A 24019-nucleotide genomic window follows, 5' to 3' on the forward strand; every position below is an offset into this window, starting at 1 on the left:
GTTTTTAACACTGTAGAGTGCTAAGATTTTAAGTAAAACAACTGTAATTGCGATATATTTTAATGAACTCGTATGTTTGAAGACAATGTTATAACATACACGCTTTACTTCACAATTTAATTTTCTATACGTCTTCTTTGAAATGTAATGTATTTTGTAAACTAGGACCGGAAATCTGTTGTTTGCTATGTCCAATTTTAGATTTACACAGTTGGAGGAAAAGCACCGTGGCTGAAAACTTGGAAAAATGGGGAAAGTAGCAGGCGTTAAGACTTTATCCGCGCATCCGCTGGCGAGATAAGGAACCACAGAGATGTATCTGCATGTTTCACCCACGGAGCGGATTTCACGCTGACAATAATGTCGAAGGAGGAAAAAACGCAGATTTCCTCGCAATTCCATTGAAAGTAACTTTACTCATGGAGAGAGGAGCAAGTCAGGAGTCATGAGCACAGGTTTGTGTCGTGGGGGAGCTGAAAAAATCTGCTTTGCAAGCGTATTTTGTGGCAATAAAAGTATATGTAACGTCCTTTAGTTTTATTCGGGATACTTTTTCAGAAAGAAATGGTCAATTTCCACGCTGTAGCTGTCGGTAGCACCACTCTATTTTTATCCAGCCAGAGTTAATTACAGTTTTTCTTAATAACAGCTTCCAAAAAGACATAAAAGTGAACTGTTCCGACCTCAGTTTGAGTGCTTTGTAAAAACTCAGTGAAAAACAGCAGTTTCTTTTTGTTATCTAAACCTCTGTTGCAGCTGGAGGGGGTTAAATCCTTTGTCTCAAAACATCTGTCCTGCTGTTCCTGAAACATGTCGGACTTAATATCAAGCTGCAGCCCAAACCTTTCACGAAAACCAGCAAACATGTCTCTGGATGAAAGTCTTTTCATTTTATTAGGGGGTCATCCTTTTTAAACGTTTTAATAAATATGCCCGGCGTTGTCTTATAGAACTAAACATAACACCAGATTCCGTTTTAAAACATGCGAATTTAAAGTTGCTTCTTTAATAAATATGGTTGTGTGTCTTCCAGAGTGTAGTTTATGACTTTCCATGGTGTTGTTGCATACGCTGACAGATTCGGCTCATAGATAAAACAGAAAGAAACAATAAAATTAAAAGTTGTGTATCCACACTCTTCTCACCAACGCCGTCCTCCATCGTGGGGTTTTTCTTAAGTTTGGGTGAAGCATTTCGCAAAGTGTACGCTTACTAACATGAAGTGTGCGCCGAATTGAATGGTGATTCTCGGTGAAAAGAAAAAAATTCAATCACTATTTATTACTAGTTATTACTGGTTACAGTCACAGCGAATTACTGTTTTGCAATGTTTTTGAAGGGAATTTGGTTGGAGTCAGGCTTTCAGCTGCAACCGGAGAGCGGTTTTCGATCGTTGGCCTTTTCCGAAACATCCGCTCGATGACTCGACTTCTCGTGGTGTCGGCCAGCCAACAGTTTGAACCAATAGAGTGGAAAATATAGCCTACAATCCTAAACCAGAGTTGTTGTTTTTTTAAATTAACGAATATACTCTTTTTTTTCTATTTTAACCTTTATTTAATCAGATTATTTCCTAATAGGATTAGGAATGCTAAGCAAGGATTTTTTTTTTCAGGAATACAAACTGTCAGGAAGAAGAGTAGGAAATGCTCTTGAGTACACAGGTCTATCGACAAATAAGAATAAGCTGTGACTTATTTAAGGACAAATTGGACCAAGAAGAGATAATGCAGTAAACGCCAAGGTTATTATAGAGAACTGATACAACATTAAACAACAACACTGAACATTTTCAAACAGAAATATAAACTGAACTGATAGAGAAATAAATAAAAGATTTCAGAATTATCAGAAAATGCAAACTATGAAAAGAAATCTGGTCCAGCCATACCAAGTGTGTCAGAAATGAAGCATGTTTGAATCAAATAATCTAGATTTGCTGCCACCTTCAAACATTAGATACATCAGTTCACATTCATGAGTAAATACGAGTTATAACGGGGAAGATGGTGCAAAAATAGTTGAAAATTACTCATTTACTATCTTCGCCCTGTCAGTGACCTTGTGACCTGAGCTTGCCTGTGCTTACATTAGAGGAGGCATGGCTTTTGTGTCTGACACTCCCTCTCTTTCTAACACACAGGTGTAAAGAAGCCTCCATTAGCTCCCAAACCTAAACTCCCCGTCACTACCAAACCTTCACCCCCACCCGTCGCTCCCAAACCGGGACTCATTTGTCAGCCTTTGGCGGCCTCCCAGCCCTCCCCTTCCACTCTGAAGAGGGCAAAACCGGCTGTTGCCCCCAAACCATGCATCCCCAAATACTCTGTTGCCTCTTCTCCCCCGGTTTCACCCCCGCCGCCACCCAAGCCTGCTGAACTGCTTATTCCATCTCAGGAACAGCAGGAGGCTTTTGATGATGGCCTCAATCTTCTCAACTCCAAAAACGGGATATTATCTGAGGCTACCAGACGTGAATCGGATTACATCATTCCCACCTGCTCCTGTGGGCTCCGGGACTGTGCACAGTGTCAGCCCCTGGAAAATGGGAGCACATCTGAGGCTGGGGGACATTCACACAAAGAGCTGTTAGAAAATGGCGTTTCCAAAGAGGGGTTCGTGGGGTCAAAGCCACGAAAGGGTGGAGAAAATCAAGAGGAAGATAAGGGTGAAAGTGTGCAGATTAGCAAAAAGCCCAGGGGTAAACCTCAGAGACAGAAACACCTTGATAGGGGACCGGTAAGCAAGGAGGTACAGAGGACTAAGGAGCAGGAAGTAACTTTAAAAAATCAGGAAAGCCCTGCTGCTGAGCTCGATGTCTCTAAAGTATCGACGGAGGCCCAAAACACACACTTGAAGTCAGCCTGTGATGTCATAGGTGGCATCATTGTCTTCTCAAGCATCTCTCCTCTTGAATCGCCTACAGAGTACTCTGAAAGCAGCAACACTGTCAGCAGAGTGTCTCCTACCCGGTCACACCCTGATCTGCAGGTCCCCGCTGCTCCTAGCAAGCCTCTCCCAGTCCCTCAGCCTCGTAAACTTAAAAAGCCGGTCTTGGTGAGGCAGGATGGTCTGGAGGGTGGTGCTCAGGAGCAGTTTGTGGAGGAGCAGAAACAAAGGACTGAGATGAAGGAAGCTGAGGGGAAACTAGCTGCTCTGTCTCTCAGTACAGAGAGCGAGGAGCTCAAACCGGACGCGTGTGATGACAGTTCACCCCCAAAAGACTCAGGTTTAGGAGACGATGAGGCTGACGCGCCTGTCCCGCCTCCTCGGCAAACCTCTCTGTCACCTCATCTCCACAGGTCAGTCCGCATAAACCCCAATCTTAACAAAAACAACTCCCACTCCTTAGACCTTCTCTCACAGCCCGACTCTGTGAGCCACAGTAAAGAGGGCGAGGCGCGCCGGGCCGAGGAAGATGAGGAGGATGGGTACGGCGACTTTGAGCGGTACCCCATCAGTCATAGCCTCCCTAAACAGATCAAACTCAGCTGTCACCCTCCTCTGGCGAACGACAGGAAAGCCTTCTCCGCTGAGGAGGAACAGTCGCCGAGGGCACCACCAAGAAAACCGCAGAGACACAGCCTGCCCGCACCTCCTCCACCCTCCATCTGCCCTCCTGCACCTCCACATGCTAACACCCCAATGAGGGAGCTGCCCGCTCCTCCTCAGGAGAAAACAAGCTGGCGCTTCTCGCGACCCTACGTGACCTTCTTCAGCCGACAGATCCCCACCAGGAGCAGCGTGCCGCCTAAGAGTCGAGCCCCGGTGCTGGGGGGCAAGCAGAGGGCGCAGTCTTTCTCTGCAGCTGACCTGGCAACCCGGGCCAACTCTCCAAAGAGGAGCCTCTCTTTCCGGAAGCTGCTGGAACTCCGGCTGTCAGTGAAGATGCTGCCAAAGCTGCTTGCCAAGGGAGGGCAGTCCCTGGACTGCACCAGCGTCGAGTCAAACCGGGGGAAGAGGAGCCTGGAGAGGCCCAGTAGCTGCGGAGGGGAGGCTGATATTTGCGGAGAAGGCATAGAAGGCTCGGTGGAGTATGAGAACGTCCCGCTCTATGAGGAAATCCCGGAATACATGAATCTGCCGTTTCACAGTGCCAGGCTGGGCTGGCCTCATGACCCAGATGCAGCTGATGCAGACATCTACGAGGTGCAGGATCCATACCACAGATGTCAGGAACATGAGTATGAGAGGTATGCTGCTTTATTAATCAAATTTTTCTCAGCTATTTGACGTTCCAGTTGATAGAAGCAGTTTAAGAGAGAGTCAAAAAGGTGGAGGGAGAAGGAGTCGGGGTGGTGACACAGTTGTTTTTCTGTTTAACTCTTTATCTCTTGTATACTGATTTTGTTGATAGCCAATCACTGCTGCCAATCTCAGTCTGCATGCTCTTTCAAAAGATATTTTAAATCTCAAGAATCAGATTTTCCTGGTTGACTGGAGTTTAGGGATCAAACCCAAGCCACTGCAGAGGACTCGGACTCAGTACACACTCTAACAAGTGAGCCTCATGACCGTTTATTTCTGATTCTGGTCATTTGGGGGATTTATTTTAGAAGGATTATAGTAGGCTCATCCTCAGCAGTTTAGCTCTTCTAGCCCTCAGGAGGGCTGGTTAAGATCCTAAAACACGGAGGAAGAAAAGCTACTAATTTATCTTGTTATTCCTAATATCTTCGCTGTATATATTCAGATGACAAAAACGTGGTTGTTTATAAATGATTAACAACAGAATGATATATACATACATATAGGGTTAGGGTTAAGTTAATTATTAACCAATGAAATCAGTACATGTATTGATTTCTTTGGTCAGTAATGTAAGGTCTCCAATTGTAATACAAACTGTGTACTCCTGGATTCATATCTTTGCTTTCAATTTAAATTTACCTGCAGGCTGACGGCAGCACTTTGACACATTTAAACTCAGAGTGCTGCCATCACAGTATTTTGTTTATATTTTTAAAAACTATCTATTTGTATTTTTACTCAATACAGGAATGGTTAACAACACCCACAAAACATTTTTTAAAAAACAGAATTTTCCATAAAATGTAGCAGCTCTGTTATGCTTTATGACTGTGACATTTCTTTACTCCTAATTCTTCATCCTGTATTTAGCGGTGACTTGTACAAAAATCATGTTGTGGATACAGATTTTGGTGAAGTTACATACATGACATGTGAAATAAATGCAACCAGAGAACATAACATCTCATTCGTACTAGGATAGTGAAATTAACATAACATAGAGGAAAATCAGAAGAATTGGGATTTAATATAAATCTTTTTTTAAAACCGTAGAGATGCTAATAATCGCTGTGTGTGTGTGATGATGCTTGTGAAAAGTTTCATTCACTTTCAGGACCTCCCCAAGGACATGCCCACGTGTTTTAGGTCATGAACCTAAAAAATGTATAAATCTATTTACAGCTTTATAAAAACTTTATCAAGTCTTATCATGTTTGGAAAATGATTTAGTTGTAATTGTACAAAAAGCGTACAAAAAATGGTTACACGGTTATATAAGATCAAATGTACATTATTGATGGGATATCAATATTTAATTGGAAAATATCGGTGCTGTCAGTGTTAATCTCGTTAAAATGACATTAACGCCATAACCGCATTAACGCGGCAAATCTCCATTAGCGAGTTAACGTGGATCGCCCCGTGCGTTAACGCGGCAACGCGTTAGCGCCATGCAGCTCATCACATGCAGAAGTATGTGGTCTCAGACTAAAATTCTTATTAGTTTTTGTTTAACTGTGAAATATTAGGTTCATAATCACATTCAATAGAAAAGCAGAAAGTTCTAAGTATTTATCTCTATTGATTAAAATAATTTTTTAATCCTCTTTTTGTCTGTTAGCTCTTTTTTCCTCTCTTTCATCATCTTTCTGAAGTGATACTGCAGAGAAAAGATGTTTTATAGTGTGAGATAAGAAGGGCATCTTTATACCAGGAACAATGACATGCTTTTCTTTGTCCATGTGGGAAAAAAGGACCTGCAAATTGATGCAGGCCGAGCTTTTATTACTGTCCTGGTATACCAGGTGAGCCACGGCTTCATTGCATGAACCGCCAGTGTGCAACAGGTTGGACAGGTGAAATGAGCGATTTGTGTTCAAGAGCATGTGAAAGTCAGCCTTTGAGGCAGTCAGACATTGAATTTGAATAGAGCATTGATGTGCAGCAGGTCAGGCTGTTTTCCTGTGGGTTATTTTCAGTGGCCAGGGCAGGAAATGTCTGAGAATCGCAGAAACGCCACACAGCTCTCTAGAACAGGGAAAATAAACCTCTAGCAACCACCAGCCTCCTTTCTCCTCCTCTGCCTGCCCGCCCTCGCACCATGTTTAGCCTCTTCTTAACCTCATCACTCCATTTTTCTCCTTTGCTTGGCTGAGATTGTTCTCATGCTGAGTACATGCTAAATAATTTCACACTCGTGGAAAAGCAGAGTTTGCAAAAAGAGCCACATAAGAGATGTTTTAAAGAGAAGTATTTATGTAATAAGAAGTATAAAAAAATGAAAAAGGTAGACAAATATGGGACATGATTTATTGTGGGAAGATTAACAGCTAGGGACTAAATTATGACAAAATGCCCTCGAGCAAGTTTGCAGTTTGGACAAAACTTTACATGCACTCAGCATGGGTGTAAATGTCATGGTAATTTGGGCTTTTAGTTATTTATTTGAACTATTCTTTTACCACAGTGGAATGTTTGTACAGTAAGCATCTTTAATGAATTTAAAAAACAAAAATTAGGTGCACAAGTTTGAATTTAATTTCGATTTTCTCTAATCAGCTTTTGGCATAATTCTGGTTGGATATTTCGCCACTCGTCTTGGTAAATTTGGTAGAGTTTGTTTAAGATGGTTGGTTTCTTGGCACAAACCTGGCTTTTAAAGATATGCAAAACATTTTCAGTAGTGTTGAGGTTAAGGCTTTGGGAAAGCCATTACAGAAGCGTAATGTCAGCTTGCTTTATCCATTCTGAAACCAGTTCCTTTGTTTGTGGGATTGGTGTCCAGGTTTCCATTGTCTGGCTGTTGTGAACTTAAATAATTTGGAAGTAGTCCTCCTTCTCCATAATTCCATCCAGTGGTGTTTTGCTGTCAGTACCACTGACAGCAAAACGCCGCCACCATGCTTGACAGCTGGTAAAGTGTTCTTAGGTTTGAAACACTCACCTTAACTCATCCATACTTTTTGGCATTGTGGCCAATTAGCTTAATCCTTGTCACGTCTAACCATAAAACTTTTTCCAGAAGGCACTTGGCTTGTCTCTGTGGGCAGTTTCACATTTTAGTCAAGCTGACGTTGTCGATTTTGGAGCAGGAGCTTTTTTCCCAGTCTTTACCCTCTTAGTCCATGTAAAACTGGCTTCACTGTGACAGTGACTCTCGTGTTCTATTAGATATCAGTTTACGGTAGGCTAGAAGATGGTTCCTGGGTTGTTTCTGAACATCCCAATGAATTGCTTCTCATCTGAGGATGACAGTTTGGGTCTTCTTCCAGACCTCAGCAAAGTGTGGACACATCTGAATGACTTGTCAACTTATTCTATTAGAACAATTAGAGCATGCTGTAGGTATTACAGGTACTGCGCTGCAGTGGTTTGTATCATAGCTATCTAATAGACTACAATTTGTTCATGTAAATGGAGAGTCTTCTTCACACACTAAGGTTAATTATGGAGTTCCACAGGGTTCAGTGCTAGGACCAGTTCTGTTTACATTATACATGCTTCCCTTAGGCTGTATCATCAGAAGGCATAGCATACATTTTCACTGCTATGCAGATGACACCCAACTCTATCTATCCATGAAGCCAGATAACACACACCAATTAGTTAAACTGCAGGAATGTCTTAAAGACATAAGGATGGCCTCTAATTTTCTGCTTTTAAATTCAGATAAAACTGAGGTTATTGTACTTAGAAATATGGTATCTAACCAGATTCTTACTCTGAATAGCATTACCTTGGCCTCCAGTAACACTGTGAGGAACACTGGAGTCATTTTTGACCAGGATATGTCCTTCAATGGACATATTAAACAAATATGTAAGACTGCTTTCTTCTCCTGTCTCAGAGTGATGCTGAAAAACTAGTTCATGCATTTATTACTTCTAGGCTGGACTACTGTAATTCATTATTATCAGGATGTCCTAAAAACTCCCTGAAAAGCCTTCAGTTAGCTCAAACTGCTGCTTGCTGCAGCAAGAGTACTGACTAAATAATCAGGCCCATCTTATCTTAATGACCTTGTAGTACCATATCACCCCATTAGAGCACTTCGCTCCCACTCTGCAGGCTTACTTGTTGTTCCTAGAGTATTTAAAAGTAAAATGGGAGGGAGAGTCTTCAGTTTTCAGGCCGCACTTCTATGTAACCAGCTTCCAGTTTGGATTCGAGAGACAGACACAATCTCGACTTTCAAGATTAGGCTTAAGTTTCCTTTTTGCTAAAGCATATAGTTAGGGCTGGATCAGGTGACCCTGAATCCTCCCTTATGCTGCAAAAGTCATAGGCTGCTGGGGGATTCCAATGATGCATTGAGTGTTTCTTCTTCAGTCACCTTTCTTAGTCATTATGTGTTAAGAAACCTCTCTGCATTCAATCATACTTGTTATTAATCTCTGGCTCTCTTTCACAGCATGTCTTTCATCCTGTCTTCCTTCTCTTTCCCCAACCATCCCTGAGCCTGGTTCTGCTGGAGGTTTCTTCCTGTTAAAAAGTAGTTTTTCCTTCCCACTGTCGCCAAAGTGCTTGCTCATAGAGGGACGTGTGATCGTTAGGTTTTTCTCTGTATGTTTTACTGTAGGGTCTACCTTAAAATATAAACCGCCTTGAGGCGACTGTTGTTGCGATTTGGCACTGTATAAATAAAATTGAATTAAATTGAACTTGTACTTAAATACTGTTGTTTAAACTGACGATCTCAAAATCTGCAGTTGCTTAGAAATGGCTCGAAGAGACTTTTCTAGCTTGTGTAAATCTAGTTCTTCTTATGTTTTCACTGATTTCTTTGGACTTTCAATGAGCTCACTGGTCAATCCAACGAGTGCCACAAAGAGAAACTACCAGTTGTAGTCTGTCATGATCACTAACAAGAAGTTGATAGGCCTTGGGCTTGTTAAGTTAACGTCATTAACATAACACTCATAACATAAAAGATGAACATGAAAACCAGTGTTTCCCATTCATTGTCTATGAAAGCAGCTGTGCAGTGCATTCCTGTGGGGTTGCGCTGCATTTTGAATGATGCAAGGTTAAATTTTCCCAGGAAGGAAAAATCAGGATGAGCTGATTGTGATCTGTGAATAAATTGTGCTAATTGGTAAAATGCTCAACAATCTAGCTAGACATATATTTAAAAAAAAAAAACATAAAACAGGGGTCCCAGAATTGAGCCCTGTGGGACACCACAGGACAAAGTAATTAGAGTCTCCAACAGAGGCAATGAGCCTTTTATCTAAGCCCTTTATCCAGGCCTTGTGCCTGTTTCCTCTGTTCATACAGGTGATCATGTCAGGACACCTTAGCTAACGCTGAGGTAAACTGTTGTGAAAGTGGTCTTCTAAACAATTAAGATGTGCTCTGCGTCTTAATTCTGTCTGGTATGCAGAGCAGTCTGCCGGGTGTTTGTGTGTCAGAGAGGAAAAAAGAGGGAGCAAGTGAATCTGTAGTGTTTCCCAGGCATCCGAGCCTGTTAAGTTTATGTAAGTAGCCCCGGGCTGTAAACAAGTGGCGCTCTGTGCCTGACCCAGTATTCTGGAGCGCTCGACTACAGAGAAAGCATAAGGGAGAGAAAAGCAGACAAAGAAGGAGGTAGAGTCAGTGGGAATTGAAATTTAGGTAACAGAGACACATAGGAAAAGCAAGGAAGTGGGCAGAGTGGGCTATTCGTGGTGGGAGTGAAGGGAGATACCCATTTATTTCCATACCCCTCACCCCAACGTCCACAAGACTCTGCACAAAGATTAGGATAGGAACTGACAGCAGGACACAGAGGATGAGACAAAATCAGGGCGCTTTAAATCCTTCTGTTCTGAAGTCTCAGACAGGTTAATTCTACAGAAGAGACTGCGAGAGCCAGATCAAAACATTAGCAGCACAAACACATGTTGCTGCTTGTGCCTGGCACACAGCGCTGTTTGTGGGAAGACCCGAGCCAGCATGTTGTTTCATTGATGGCCGTAGGGCTGATAAAAGTGCAATGAGGAGAAAGACAGGTCTCAAAAGTATAATCACTTTTCAAATGCACATTATGTACAGCTGGGTGTTATAGAGGTAGGTCCGGGCAATTAATCAGCTCTAGTTTTGGCCAAAATGACTAAAAGGGAGTCTTAAGATAAAGTAAAATCTCAAGGTTTTGTAGTTGAAATCATGGAACAAGTATTACTCAGTTCTTTTTATCAGAGGACTGCTCAGGGAATCACCAGATTCTCCACGATACAATATTATCAGAGTACCTCACTCATAATAATATTATTTCAATCTTCAACATTTTGCAGAGTGGAGTATTCCAATAATGTATCTTGTGATTTATCACCTTTTTCTAACTGAAAGTTATGTCCTCAAACTTGGTCACTATCTGTTTTATCCAATAAGATAAAGATTCTGTGAGTTTGTCAATTATACCAATACTGTCACTAAAACCTGCTATATGAAGGAGTCAGTCTGCAATTGAATATGGTCAAGTTGGTAATTACATGCAATCTTTTTCTGATAATACAGCAATTAATTGTGATAAACCATTAAAAATCACACATTTCTTGCTGTGTACATAGCCAGAAATTCACATTTAACTATTACATTTATACTCAGTAACCTTCTTGTTCAATAGGCTAATTGTAGTCGTTTGAAGTCATTTTGCAACTGTTTGCAGAAGGGTTCCCTCTAATCAGGTGACCTGTACAATTGTGAGTGTGCAACACGGTCAAAGCTCTGGGCAACCATTTAATCACTACAGGTTGCAATCAGTTGCAGAATGTAAAAAAATTCACTACAATCACCAGGTAGCCACTGTTTTTTTTGTAGATGCGAGGAGGTTGCTGTCCAATTTATGTTTGCTCTGATTCAGGAGGTGGCTTTCTCAAAAAGTGTTTCCAGTTATGTATGTTTTTGTGGCTCAGGGTTATCTCAGGATGGTGGTGCAGGAGATTGGCTCTATGTTCATAGTATTCCCAGAGGATTTTCATTTTTTAATAAAATATTCAGATTTGGTGTCCATGTATCGATAAAATATCACAATACTATGCTGTATCGACTATGAACTAGTCTGATTTTGGGATTGTGCAACAGTTGGCTGTCAGCTTTGTTTCTCTGTTGCTTGCAGACGAGCGTTTGCCTGTGCAAGATTGGATTTGCATAAAAAAATTCCTAGTAAGGGGCGTAAAACCCCTTACTATATGACCATGTGTCTCCCACCACCTGCTCCACCTTTTTTTTTCATTTGAATTACATTTAAAGTCTAAGAAAGTCAACTGAAAAAGCCTCCAATTTTTACCAGCAATGCATATTTTTGGTAAATAATCAGTTAAAAAAACACTAGTCACTCACATAGCTCCCAGTGGTTTGGTCCATTGCCCATGTGTGTGGCTGTCTTATTTACTTCTCCCATACAGTAATATCACACTTGTTGTAATGAGACAATATTTCATTAGCTCTGTTATCCTTGTTACCAAATCTTATGCGCCAGTGCAGCCACATCTTACAACACATGGAGGCAGATTTGTGCAGTTTTCCAAGAGCTGTTGAGTTCTCTAAAGGAAGAACTCAACCAGCTCTTTCACTGGATATAAGGAAAGGAGCTTCAGTGCTTCCTTTATTACCTCCTTATCAGAGGATACACTGGGCCTTTCTTTATGATGCTGAATATTTGTGCATCCAAACAACCAACATAGCAAACAAGTGGCACTGATGATTGTTAAAACTACTGATGCATTTTTATACCATAATCTGTTAATATGCAAATATGGAAAAATTATGCAGTTGTTGTCTTATATTAAGTGATCTGTAAATAAAATAAATTAACAGTATTAAAATGATCAAAGTGCAGTGGGGTTTATTGTGGTGTATTAGTGTGTCTGTGAAGTTCTTTGACCTGGAGCAGACCTCCAGACCTAGTAGTTGGTTGTTTTATTCTTTTTTTTTTTTGGTGTCCCCTCATTGAGCTCCGGGGATTTTCAATTCCTACCTAACTACTGTCTGCATGACTACCCAAAATATTGCCTAATTGTATTCATCAATATTTTAAGTTATACCAAACCTCTGAAGAAGTGTCGTTCTTGACTCACATACTTCTATGAGTAAATATGTGTGTTAAATTTGTCTAGGCCCCCTTATTGCACAAGGCTTCCTTAATCTTTATTTATCCAAGGAGGGTTTTTCTGAACTCACACACCACTCTATAGCCCTGCCCTGCTTCCCTTTCACAGATTTAAACATTCCCTGTTAAGAAAGGCTAAATTAATCTCTGTCTGTCTGTGTTTGGGCGAACAGCGGCTGCCTCATCCAGGACGTCCACTCTGAGGAGGAGGAGATCCACAGCTCAGATGACGAGGACAACAGCTCCACCTCTAGCAAGGAGCACTTGGACGAGGCAGACAGACAGGTACTATAATGAAACTCCGTCTGTAACATCAGGGGAATTCAGCCAATAAAATGACTCAATGTGAGCAATAAAGTAATTAGGGTTGAATTTAAACTGAAACTTCTCCCAGTACCTGATGACTGATCATTTCCATGCATGTTACTCTGATACCACAATCCATAAACATTTATTATATTTACTTACTTACTCATGCCTCATGGTTTCACGAGTGTAATTATTATAATGAACATCCAGTCAAACATCTTGGTTCTCAAATTCTTCCAGCAGAGTGTCTTTGCAGCTACGAAAGGCTCTAAACACTTATTTTCAGCCATTTTTTTTCTTTCTCTTGCTTCTGTATGACGTTAAAGAGAGTGGATATGCCTAATCTGGTCATATTTATGAGGGGTAGCCAATCAGAAGAAATGTGGGGTAAAGGGGGAGGGGCTGAAAAGCTTGTTTCAGAACTTAAGAACTGTGTCACAGCTCAGTAATAGAGAAAGGAGGATGATTTTAAAATATTAGTCATGCAAAGCTACTGTAGTAGATTCCAGGAAATGAAATATAGTAATAAATATAATACATAAATTAATGTTAACATAAAGTTCACCTTTAAAAAACTATAAAGAATAATATATATTCTTTATATTATAATAATATATAATAATTTCTGTGTTGAAATCTCCAACGAAATCCAAGAAAGAAATATGGAGTTTGAAAGTAGTGTAAGAGGTCCCATTTTAATGTCTTCAAACTATAGCTTGGTTATGTCGAAATCATAATATTGAGATCAGGATTAATCATTAACTCAAAGATTAATCATTTTTTTAATCTTTTGACCCAAATGAATAAACGAATATGAATGTGATAGGAAAACACAATGGTCCACTCAGGAGTTAAGTATAGGTTAAAGCCTCGTTTATACTTTCGCCTCCGAGTAACATAAATGTCATCATTAGAGGGTGAGCGTCTGTGTGCCTGCTTGTTTTCATGACCACGTAGACTCGTCTGGAGAACTTACATTACAGTGCACCAGCTATGACTGCACCCCAGGAGGAGGACTTGGAGTAGATTTTCAGGGAAGTATAACAGGAATCATTACTCGGCTGGTGGTCTCTAGCTGACCATGTGTATAATGAAATATAATGAATGCAGTCCTAATGCAGTTAGAAAAATGTCTGATTCAAGTGGATGATTTCCTTGTTTACTTTCAATCAAACATTGACATGTGACTCCTTGTTATTCAAGGAGAGGGTGAAGCTACCGTGACTTATAGACTATATATAAAAGATGTGACTGCACAAAATCACCTATTAGTACTTTAAAGTGGACATGAGTCACTATATGTATTGAGAAACAAAAAAAACATCTTCACGTTACAAAAAAAATACAATCCACAATCTGCACTGTAACTTGGAGATTATTTTCTCCTTCACTTACAGTTGGGCCTCATTTTTCCTCAATTCTATTAGGACTTTATCTACTCAGTGAGATAATGTTTCCAACAAGTGTGGCATCTCTTCCTCGGAGGGTTTGGTTTTTTGTTTTTTGTTTTTTTGTTGTTCTTTTTTTTGGGGGGGGGGGGGGGGGGGGGTTCCTACGTTGAATACATCAGTCTGTTTTCCCTGTGGACATCATGATGGATATCAAGATTCCCGATCGTGCTTCGCTAAGTAACTGTTTGCTCTGTGATGCGCATGTTGTAAACTGTTAGGTTGTAAACTGTTTGGATGTGCTTTGGAGGAGATAGACCATTTTATGCATAAAATAATGCTGATCTCTTCCGTGGACATCTGCTGATCGCACCGCTTGGTCTGTCCACAGAGGTCCACAGTCTTGACTTCAGCTTGTTGCTTTGGTCAATCAGACGACCCCCCCCCCCTTCCCTCTATGAGCAAACACCTGGCAACAGTAGGAAGGAAAAACTCTCTTTTAACAGTAGGAAACCTCCAGCAGAACCAGGCTCAGGCAGGGGCTGGCATCTGCCAAAACCAGTTGGGAGTGAGGGGAGAAAGACAGGACAGAGTCCTCATTCATAAAGTGCTTTACAAAAGTGAACATTAAGAGTAACAGGTGGATTTTTCTGTTTCAGTGCAGCTAGCCAAAAAAAAAAACCCTTATTGCTAAAAAGACAGAGAGTGGCAGTGGACAGTATATGCTTCTTATTACCATAAAAGTCATTGTTGCATAAAATGACTTTTATGTTAATTTTATGGCAGCAAAAAAGTGGCCGCCTCAGACTGCTTTTTAGCTTTATTGTTGTGGTTTTCTACTGTGTTACCAGTTCTGTTATTAGTTAGCTAGCATAAACTATAAGCTATAAACAGTAATTTAGAGCAAGGCTCCATGGTGAAAATTAGCCTTTATACATGTAGTGCTTCATGTCCACTTGAACGATTTGGTGTTCGCCCAACATCACGAGTCAGGGGTGAGTCTCAGAGGGGACATGCTCATTCAAAAGCTACTTCTACTAATTCCTCTTTAGACCTAGAGGCTCCATCCCTCTTTTATATACAGTCTGTGGTCCGAGCCACAATAGTCACATTAATGGGGACTATCACCCATAGCAAGATTACTAAGACTCCACTATTTGTAGTTTTTAGACACTTGAAGAGGTTAAAACAAGAAAAACAGAGAAATGTTATTGTTAGTCTCATTCCCAACCACACTAATTGGAAACCATAGTCTTAAAGTGGCTGTTTTTATTCACACTTAGTGGAAAGTGCTACAGAATTATTACAAGGGCTGAAGTGAGCATATTTCCAGGGAAACATCTATGGAAAAACATCTCCAAGCGCTCTTAAAATATGATGTCAGCATGTGAAGCTGGCAGATCATTTACAGGTCACAACGGACGACTCGTATCTCTCCCGGTGACTCAACTGTCACCGCAGCAGCTGGAGGCTATGTGCTCACATGCATCCTGCCGAGTGTGTTTGTTGCCTTTAAAAGCTTCCTTTAAAAAGAAGTGGGTGTGTTTGTGTGTTGAAAGTGGGGGATGTTGAGCAAACACAGAAGGGCTACAGGTTCAGGAATAGCTCCCTCAATGGCTGAAAGAGTCAATACTGTCAGCACCTGTGTCTGATGGCTCTCAGAGCGCCCGGGTATCACAAATACAGGCTCCGATAGGACCGGTCGGCCATTTCAGTCAAGCAGGGGCCAAGGCCAGCGTCCAAATTAAGTCAAAGAGAATCCACCCTCCCCCTTTCCCATTCAACAGCACACTGTTGGAGAGAGATGGGGAGAGGAGACAGGCAGAGAGGAGGGAAAGGTACCTGCTTTATGTTGTTTGAAAGAACCTTAATGGTCTTTAAACACCAGCACCGGTGATCATGGTGATTTGCAGCGAACCTGTGAGTTAACTTTAAACTGTTTTGGCGCCGGCGTCTCCCTGGCACCGTCCTGACCGTCTGTGTTTTGTCTTTTTTTGTGAAACTTTAGCAAGAGGACGAGATGAAGAGGAAGAAGGTGGTGCACATTGCCCAGGAGATCATGAGCTCGGAGAAAGTGTAAGTGCTTCAGTCATGAGGTAGCATCTGTACTGTAATCCGTGGCTGTCTAACGGACGTGTTTCTCTTTTTTATCAGGTTTGTGGATGTCCTGAAGCTTCTGCACATAGTAAGTGTCTTGTTCAGTCAAAACTTTTATTAAAGGAGGATTTCCATGACTTAATTTAGCAGCCAGAGCAAAGAGAGTGCCCAGCATAATAAGCAGCACTGTATATTTTGGTGCTGGCACTGTGCTGTAACTGTCTTGAGTGGTGATCAAAGCCTTTTCCCTAGGATGGATTTGAATTAATGGGCCCTTGACTGCAGTTGTCTTGCTCGAGTGCCCTGGCTGAGTTGATTAATGCAGTTACAATCTACAGCTGAGGCTTTTAAAGTTGCTGCAACGGAGTGTTTCTGGTTTTCTGGGGGGCCGTGGTGGGCAGATAAATGCATGGCCACAAGGTGGGGGAGGAGGTGCTTTGATCAGATCCATTACAGAGATGCACTGAGAGAAGAGTGTAGGCACAAGAAAAAGAATGAGCTGTGGGCTGTGGAGTTTGCCTGGTGGCTCATTTAGTCTGTTTGACATATTTTGGAGAGTTGGCCTGCAGACATTTGTGTGTGATGGCCCAGTGATTTTTTTTTTTTAAATTTTGCAATTAACTGCAGTTATGCTGCTAACAAATCTGCTGACCATTACTGATTTGAACTATAAAGTATCGATAGAAAGAGAAATCTTTCATGTGGAGGAGGATCATCACACGTGATGAGTGTCAGATTTGATGTGGAGAGGAAGAAAAGGATGGAAACCTCAAGCTGAATATTCAACAAAAGACGAGCCTTTTTTTGTGGCTGATGAAAAGTTCAAAATGAAACACAAAAGTCCAACAAAATCCAAAGAAGATGAGACAAAAAGGCGTTTCAACAAAAGGAAGGCGGGATTATTTATACTAACAGGAAGGGAGTGAGAGGCAGGTGAAAGTAATTAACCAATGAGGGCGCAACAGATGGTCACAAAAGAGGAAGTAAAAGCAAAAACAAGACTTGAAAGAAAACCAACTACCTAAGTAAAACAGGAAGAGAACAATCAACCAAAAAAACAAATACTGAGTGAAAATGGAGACAATCAGGAACCGATGAGAAGGAAAACAAAGAGGAGAGTGACATTTAAAAAAATCCAAACAGAATCCAAAAACACAAACTACAAGAATCAAAACTTCAAAACAGCAGTGAAATCCGGAATTCGGTTTCTAGCTACAACCTGGGTTAGTCCTTACTGTACTGTACTGAAGATGGTGATTCAGCCCAGTAGTGCAGCCATCGTACTGCAACCTCTGGGGGCTTCTGAGGGACAACATCAGGCGCAAATAACCTCAACTGTGGTGCTTATCACTGTGCACCAGTGCACAGCTCATGGAAAACTAGCAGCCACACCAACACAATATTTGCTTTGCTCACCAGAGCTGGCTGCCTGCGACTCTGCCCTCTTCCTGGTGTTGTTGCCAGTGTATTACAACCCTGTTAAAAAAGAGAGTGAAGAACCAGGCAGATGTTATGACTTAATACAGATTTACCCACTCACCTCACACCAGTCCACTCATAGGCACTCATGAGGGCAGTAATAAAATGATTTATTACTGTGTTTGACCTTAGTTTGGCTCATTAAGTGTTGCTGATTAATTTTCTGTCAGCTGATTTATCGATTGTTCGACTTTCAGCTCAGACGTTTAGACAGAAAAGCTGTGCCTTTGTTTAAGTTTAGTCCAAGGACGGACTGCAGCAGGCATTGTTCCCAGGGGGAATCCCAGGTGAGCGGGTTCAGATGACCCACGCCGAGGGCCCACCTGTCTTTCCGCCTCAGACGTGGCTTTAGTGAAACTGCCGTGGGATTAGTAGAAAACGCTGCCCTGTGGCTGACGGGGGAGGGCGAGGTGCAGACCTCTGTCCAAGAAAGGAGGTCAGATCGCATTCTTCCCTCTCCGCGGCCAGGCTGGGCGCGCAGCAGCTGCTTCCTCAGGCCACAGAGGCGACCTCCAGACACGCACATGCCTCAGATAATCCTCAGTGTGTGTGTGTGTGTGTGTGCAGGTAGGTGCGTGGGCTCATGAGTGTACTGCATATTTGTGGTATGTTCATCCAGTTGTTTAATTTTTTAATTCTTTTCTTTTTTGTTTCTCCACAGTCGACCTCTGTCTTTGTTTTAACTGCAGGTTGTCAATTTACCTGTAGGACCAGAGATTTTCATTCCCCATTTCTTAGATCCTCATGTCCTGCTAGGAACCGCTTTAAAATATACAATAACAACATATGTAGGTGTTTTATGTGTGCAATAATAAGGCTTTAGTTTAAGTGTTTAAACTCTTTCTAGCTTTTTGAGTTAGGTTCAGAGAGGTTCATTCTCTGTCTAATCTGTACATTAGGTAAAACATTAGCGAGTAACATAATGGAGATCATATACAAACCCTTTTTTTGAATAACAGGTGAGACAAATTAAAAGGAAAACCTGAATAATGTGTTGAGAAACAGCAGATGCAGAGACTTCCAGAAAGAGACACAGAACAATGAAGCATTTAACATCCAGCCATGCTTTGAGATGTGCTGAAAGATTGATTCTGTCAATTATGTTATTGTGTCAAAAGAGCTGCACATTCAAGTTTTTTTTTTGTTTTGTTTTAGATTGTGAGTTTCTACCAAACTGCTGGAACAGTAAATGAAAACGGTGATCAGAGCATTATCCTTCACCTGAGGAAGGACAGTGGGAAAGAAGGATGAATTGTTTTAGGGGTCCTAAAAGGCTGGAAGAGTGTGGTTGATGGGCGTAAAGTTAAAAGAAAAGTTACACCTTTTAAAACGTTGACTTGGAATATCAGTGAGGTCAAGTGATCAGACTGTTTCGGCATAAAACAGTCAAAGAAAGGAGGTTATAACAGGGCTTCAGTGCAAAAACCTTCATTAGAAAAGATGAATGCTCATCCGAGAGTTCAGTGGGTCAAAGCCCACAGAGGTGCTGCTTTACAGAGACGTGTGGGCACAAAGTGACGTTCAAGTCAACTGAGTCATCGCTGACAATATTTTGGAGTGTTGGCGAGAGCAGGCCAACTAAAGAAATGTTACAGGCCTGAATGTTTGAGGCGCTTTATATTGTCCTGTAATGAAATACCGCGCTCATATTTTTAGGGATTTAGGGGTCATGGTTGATTTAATGTTCGATTCTGCTCTCCTTAATTATCACCTAAACACCAAAATGAAGGGATCACTTATTAAAAGTTTCAAAATGAATGCATGAAAGCACTAAAGTCTCATGGCTGTTGTTTTCTGGGATACATCTGGTCAGCCAGTCATGGCTTTTAAAAGAAAACTCTCCCTTCACATCTGAATTTAGTTGAAGAGTAAAAGGAGAGGCTACGATAGAGATTAAAGCCACTAATTAATTTTCATGTGATTATTTGGTTGTAAATTGGCTGTATATCCACACAATGTTCATTCTGGGTACACATGCTAATTAGTTAAGATGAGCTAAGACAGGGGGCGGCACGGAGGTTAAGTGGTTAGCACTGTTGCCTCACAGCAAGGAGTTCTCTCCGGGTGCTCCGGCTTCCTGCTAGAGTCCAAAAGCACAGATGAGGTCAGGTTCATTGGTGATGCTAAATAGACTATAATTGACCTTTTTCCCTGTGACAGGTGAGATAGGCTCTACCCTCCATGCAAACGTGAATTGGATAAGCAGAATAAAATAGATGGATGGAGCTAAGATAAGCTTTATTTGTCACATTAAACGCAACATAAATAAAGCAGAATAGCGCAATAAAATCAATACAATATGGAAGAACAAAATGACCCATTAAGGTAAAAACACCAAACAAAACAGCACAAGATATAAATATAATACAAATAGAAGCTTAATACATAAATATCTAACAAATAAATGCATGTTTGAGGTGGTGAACATTTTGTTTATCTGTAGTTGTGGCAGATAACAGCAAATACGTGTGCGTTATAGTTGTTCTGAGATTATATTTTATTGTGTGTTGCGTGGTGAGTTTATCTTTCCGAGCATCTGGACAGTCATAATGTATTTCTCTTAAAGGTGACGCTGTGGTGCAGCTAAACAGACGTATTTCTCAGAATATACTGCTGCTTCATTTCTTTGTGGTTGTTTTTGTTATATTCAACAAAATATGAAGAGCTTATGATTTTTTTTTAGCAACTCTCGCTGATGAGTATGGCATTAGACTGGCTAACCTTCTTCTGTCAAGAATAAAAAGCCTTCCCTTTATATATTTTGGGTAAAAATGAGACTTTAAAAAAAGCGCTTTCCCAAATAAGGAGTCGAGGTGTGGGACAAGGAATGAAAATGCCATTCAGTCCCAGATAAAGAGGGATATATGGTTTTACAAAGGCAATAAGATAAATGGGCCACGAGCTAAACAAACATATGACAGCTACGATTGTAATATTGTGTTTTGCTAATTGTTGTACAAACTTTGCTTATCGTCTGTAATGCCAAGCAGTGGATATATTTGTGAGTGAGAGAGCGTGAGTTATCCAGGACATCGGGATTCCTTGTCACCTCCCTACTTCCTTCCAGGTGGATGTGTGTGTTGGCATGCTGGACAAAGTCAAAGTGCTGACTCAGCTCCATGTGTGTGGGTGGGGGTGGATGTGTGTGTGTCATAAAATATGTGCAGAGGTGTGGACGGGTAGGGTGGAGGAGCGGGCAGTTTATGAGGTGCTCCTGATCAGTTGTAGTAAAGTTTGTCGTCATGTGTCACTTCCAGCCTGCCCAGCTGTGTCTGTGTGTGTGCAAAGCTTTGTCAGAATTAACCCATGCGTCTCTCTCCAGGATTTTCGGGATGCCGTTGCCAAGGCAACCCGTCAGAATGGGAAGCCGGTGGTAGATGAGCGGATCCTCTGTCAGATCCTGTACTACCTGCCTCAGCTGTACCAGCTCAACAAAGACCTGCTGAGAGAGCTGGAGGAGAGAGTGGCACACTGGTAACACAAACACACAGTTTTCTTTCTCACTATCACAGCACAGAAAGCATCTTTGTAGCTGAACTACACCTTATAAGGCTTTAAAAGTGGAACATAAGGTTCCTTTTATGGAGATGGAAAAGATGGAAGATGAAAGCAGCAGTTACATTGTATCCACAAATCCATCCTGACATACACTAAATGTAACTGTAACTACTTGTCACATTAATGCAGTCCACAATGACTGTGATTGGCCTGTTCAGAGCTGTAGTTACCTCCATTTCATTTCCTGCCACTTCTTCTTCTTCATCTTCTTCTGGCATCATTTTTCAAATCAAATGTTTTGGTGTGCTAAATTGCACACCAACGCAGGGACATCACAAGCAAGAGTCAATGACATCATGAAAAGTAACGGTGTTGTACACTTGCATCAGCTAAGCGGTGGGCTTTACTAGATTCAACACAAACGTTGAAATAAAGCTTTAGTTTGTCAAGTCTCGAGCTTTATTTAGTCGTCATCGCTTTAGCTTTCTGAAACCTGATGTCATGAGTGCATCTGACGCATCTGCATCTGAGAAACCAAAGAACGCTGCACTCTCATTGGCTCATGAGAGCACACCTTACTTTATTGTCCTTTTTTTACTCGAGTGGGTCATAAAAAAGTGATTATGTTTTAGTCAGTAAGAAACTGTAGCGATTGAGTCCATAAACATAGCTAACAGATCATAATCATAAATACTACCACAGGAGTCACCACCTGGTGGCCATTAAAAAGAATGCAGATTAGCGATGCCCATCTTTTGTATACAGCCTGTGCTCCTTCTTTATTATATTGTAAACTACAAAGGCATAACAAGCCTTATTTTAAATCAAATTAGACTAAACTAAGAAAAAAACACAAACAACATGCTCTTTATTAGTTGGTAAAGAAGCAAAGTTATGCCTTAATCAGACACCTACTGCATTAATACAGTATTAAAATAAGTTATATCAAAAAAGCCTTTATAACAGTAATGGGGAAAAAACGATGAGCTCAGAGGAGAACATGCTCATTGATCCTTTATTTTTTGTCATAGTTTCACTTTATTATTATACCATAAACTGAAGTGAAACACCAGTCCCTCGTTTTGAGAATGTTGTTTAAAGTCCTGTGGAGTTTGTAAGCAATACTTCCTCGACTCTCTAGTCTTATATCTCGAAACCAGTAGCTACTCCCAGCATGCTGAACCATCATTATGATTTAGATGCTCAATAAATTTTATTGGAGGTCAATTTGAAACTTTAAATGTGGAACTGTGACAGATAAAGCACCAATAAATACATTTCTCATCAGAACTATTACTTAGAAAAAAAACTAGTGAGATTCATCTTATTATATGTTCATAATGTATCATAAAGTAAAGGGTGACTTGACAGGAGTTTTTAGAGGTGATTTGTTGAGTCAGAGCTCCTCAGGGAGGTTTTTCTGGAGCTGAGTCACCCTAACAGCAAAGAGCTGATCCTCTCTGATCTTTTTACACATGAAGTTGGGACAATCTTTGAAGAATTAAGTAAGGTTATTGTCAACAGCTGCCCTTTCTCACAAAAGGAAAGCGTTCTTTAGACACACTAAAGTCAGCACACTGGATTAGGCAGTGTTGCCTCACACACTCTTTGTTCTCGGGCGCTATGAGACTGTTTAATGTCCAGTCCTGCTGAGTCAGACACTGGCCTTCTCACATGCAGCTTGCTCCGGAAACATCCACTGAGAAAAGTTCAGGGCTGCTGTGCCTGTTTGACAACAGCTATAGACTCAAAATATGAGCATTTTAAAACTTATCCTAAAATAAATATAGTGCAGAAATACTCATAATGACACGTGATACTCTACTTTCCTAGTTTTGGTCCAGCAGCTGCACTCTGTATGGTTAAAATTCAGACGTTAGATTAAGTCCTGAAGGTTTCTGTTGTATCTTTGTGTTTCTACATCTTAAGACAGCGCTCTGAACATGTAGGAAAGATAACCAGAATGGCCAAAATTGAATTAAACTGTTATAATATGAATATTCCAGGAATTTAACACTGAACTTCCAGGCAAGTTAGACTAGTAACAACAGAGGCTGACACATCCTGACTTTTAGTTGCTTATTTAGAGTTACAGTTTTTTATATTTATCACAATTCATGTGTCATAAAAACTGTTAAACATGAGAGTCAGTGAAGTGCCCCTTGATTTTACTCCTGCCGAGTAAAGTACTTGGACACGTTAAATTAAATGCAACACGATTGCTTCTCTGTAGTTGGATGTTTTTCCCCATGATGATTTCCAACTGAAGTTTTTTTTTTTCTGCTTTAATATATGAGAGCTGTTTCATTGACTTCAGGAAACTTTATGTCCATCTGGTTACAGGAGCGACCATCAGAGGCTGTCAGACATTTTCGTACAGAAAGGTCCTTACCTGAAGATGTACTCCACCTACATCCGCCAGTTTGACAACAACGTGGCTCTGCTGGACGAGCAGTGCAGGAAGAACCCCGCGTTTGCAGCCGTTGTCCGAGAGTTTGAGGTAGAGATCCAAACTTTTTTCCAGCCAGGACTTCAGTGAAGAATTTAAATGAAAAGAAAAACATTATCAGAAGCCTCTGCACCATCATAGCCATAATAATAAAGGTCTTCAGATAATATCTAAAACCTCTCATATCTGTGGGATAATTGGGATTTGCTGTGTCTGTGCATCTGTTTGGGTTTTGCAGCAGCATTTAGAGTGACTCGGCTCTTGTTTTGTCTCAGATGAGCCCAAGGTGTGCCAGCTTGGCTCTGAAACACTACCTGCTGAAACCAGTGCAGAGGATCCCTCAGTACCAGCTGTTGCTCACAGGTACAAACTCAGAGAGGCGTATTCACTGCTCCAACACGCTGCAGGTCAAAACTTTATTGAATCTTTTTATTGGCAGCACGAGAACGAAAGCTGGAG

At 41.1% G+C, this 24019-nt stretch overlaps 1 protein-coding gene across 1 annotated transcript in view; it reads left to right on the forward strand.

Annotated features, from left to right (window-relative positions):
* Positions 1-198: 198 nt before the first annotated feature.
* The window catches only part of fgd6 (FYVE, RhoGEF and PH domain containing 6), a 30026-nt gene continuing 6205 nt past the window's right edge, over positions 199-24019 (forward strand). Inside the window, exons 1-8 of the mRNA XM_087830688.1 lie at positions 199-455; positions 2144-4193; positions 12514-12625; positions 16046-16113; positions 16192-16222; positions 20936-21087; positions 23455-23611; positions 23836-23923. Of these exons, the coding sequence (XP_087686814.1) occupies positions 446-455; positions 2144-4193; positions 12514-12625; positions 16046-16113; positions 16192-16222; positions 20936-21087; positions 23455-23611; positions 23836-23923 (2668 nt within the window). The 5' untranslated portion in view covers positions 199-445. The remainder of the gene's footprint in view (positions 456-2143; positions 4194-12513; positions 12626-16045; positions 16114-16191; positions 16223-20935; positions 21088-23454; positions 23612-23835; positions 23924-24019) is intronic.

The sequence above is a fragment of the Neolamprologus brichardi genome, chromosome 17 (assembly GCF_056152115.1).
Source record: "Neolamprologus brichardi isolate AB-2024 chromosome 17, ASM5615211v1, whole genome shotgun sequence".
Classification (NCBI taxonomy): domain Eukaryota; kingdom Metazoa; phylum Chordata; class Actinopteri; order Cichliformes; family Cichlidae; genus Neolamprologus; species Neolamprologus brichardi.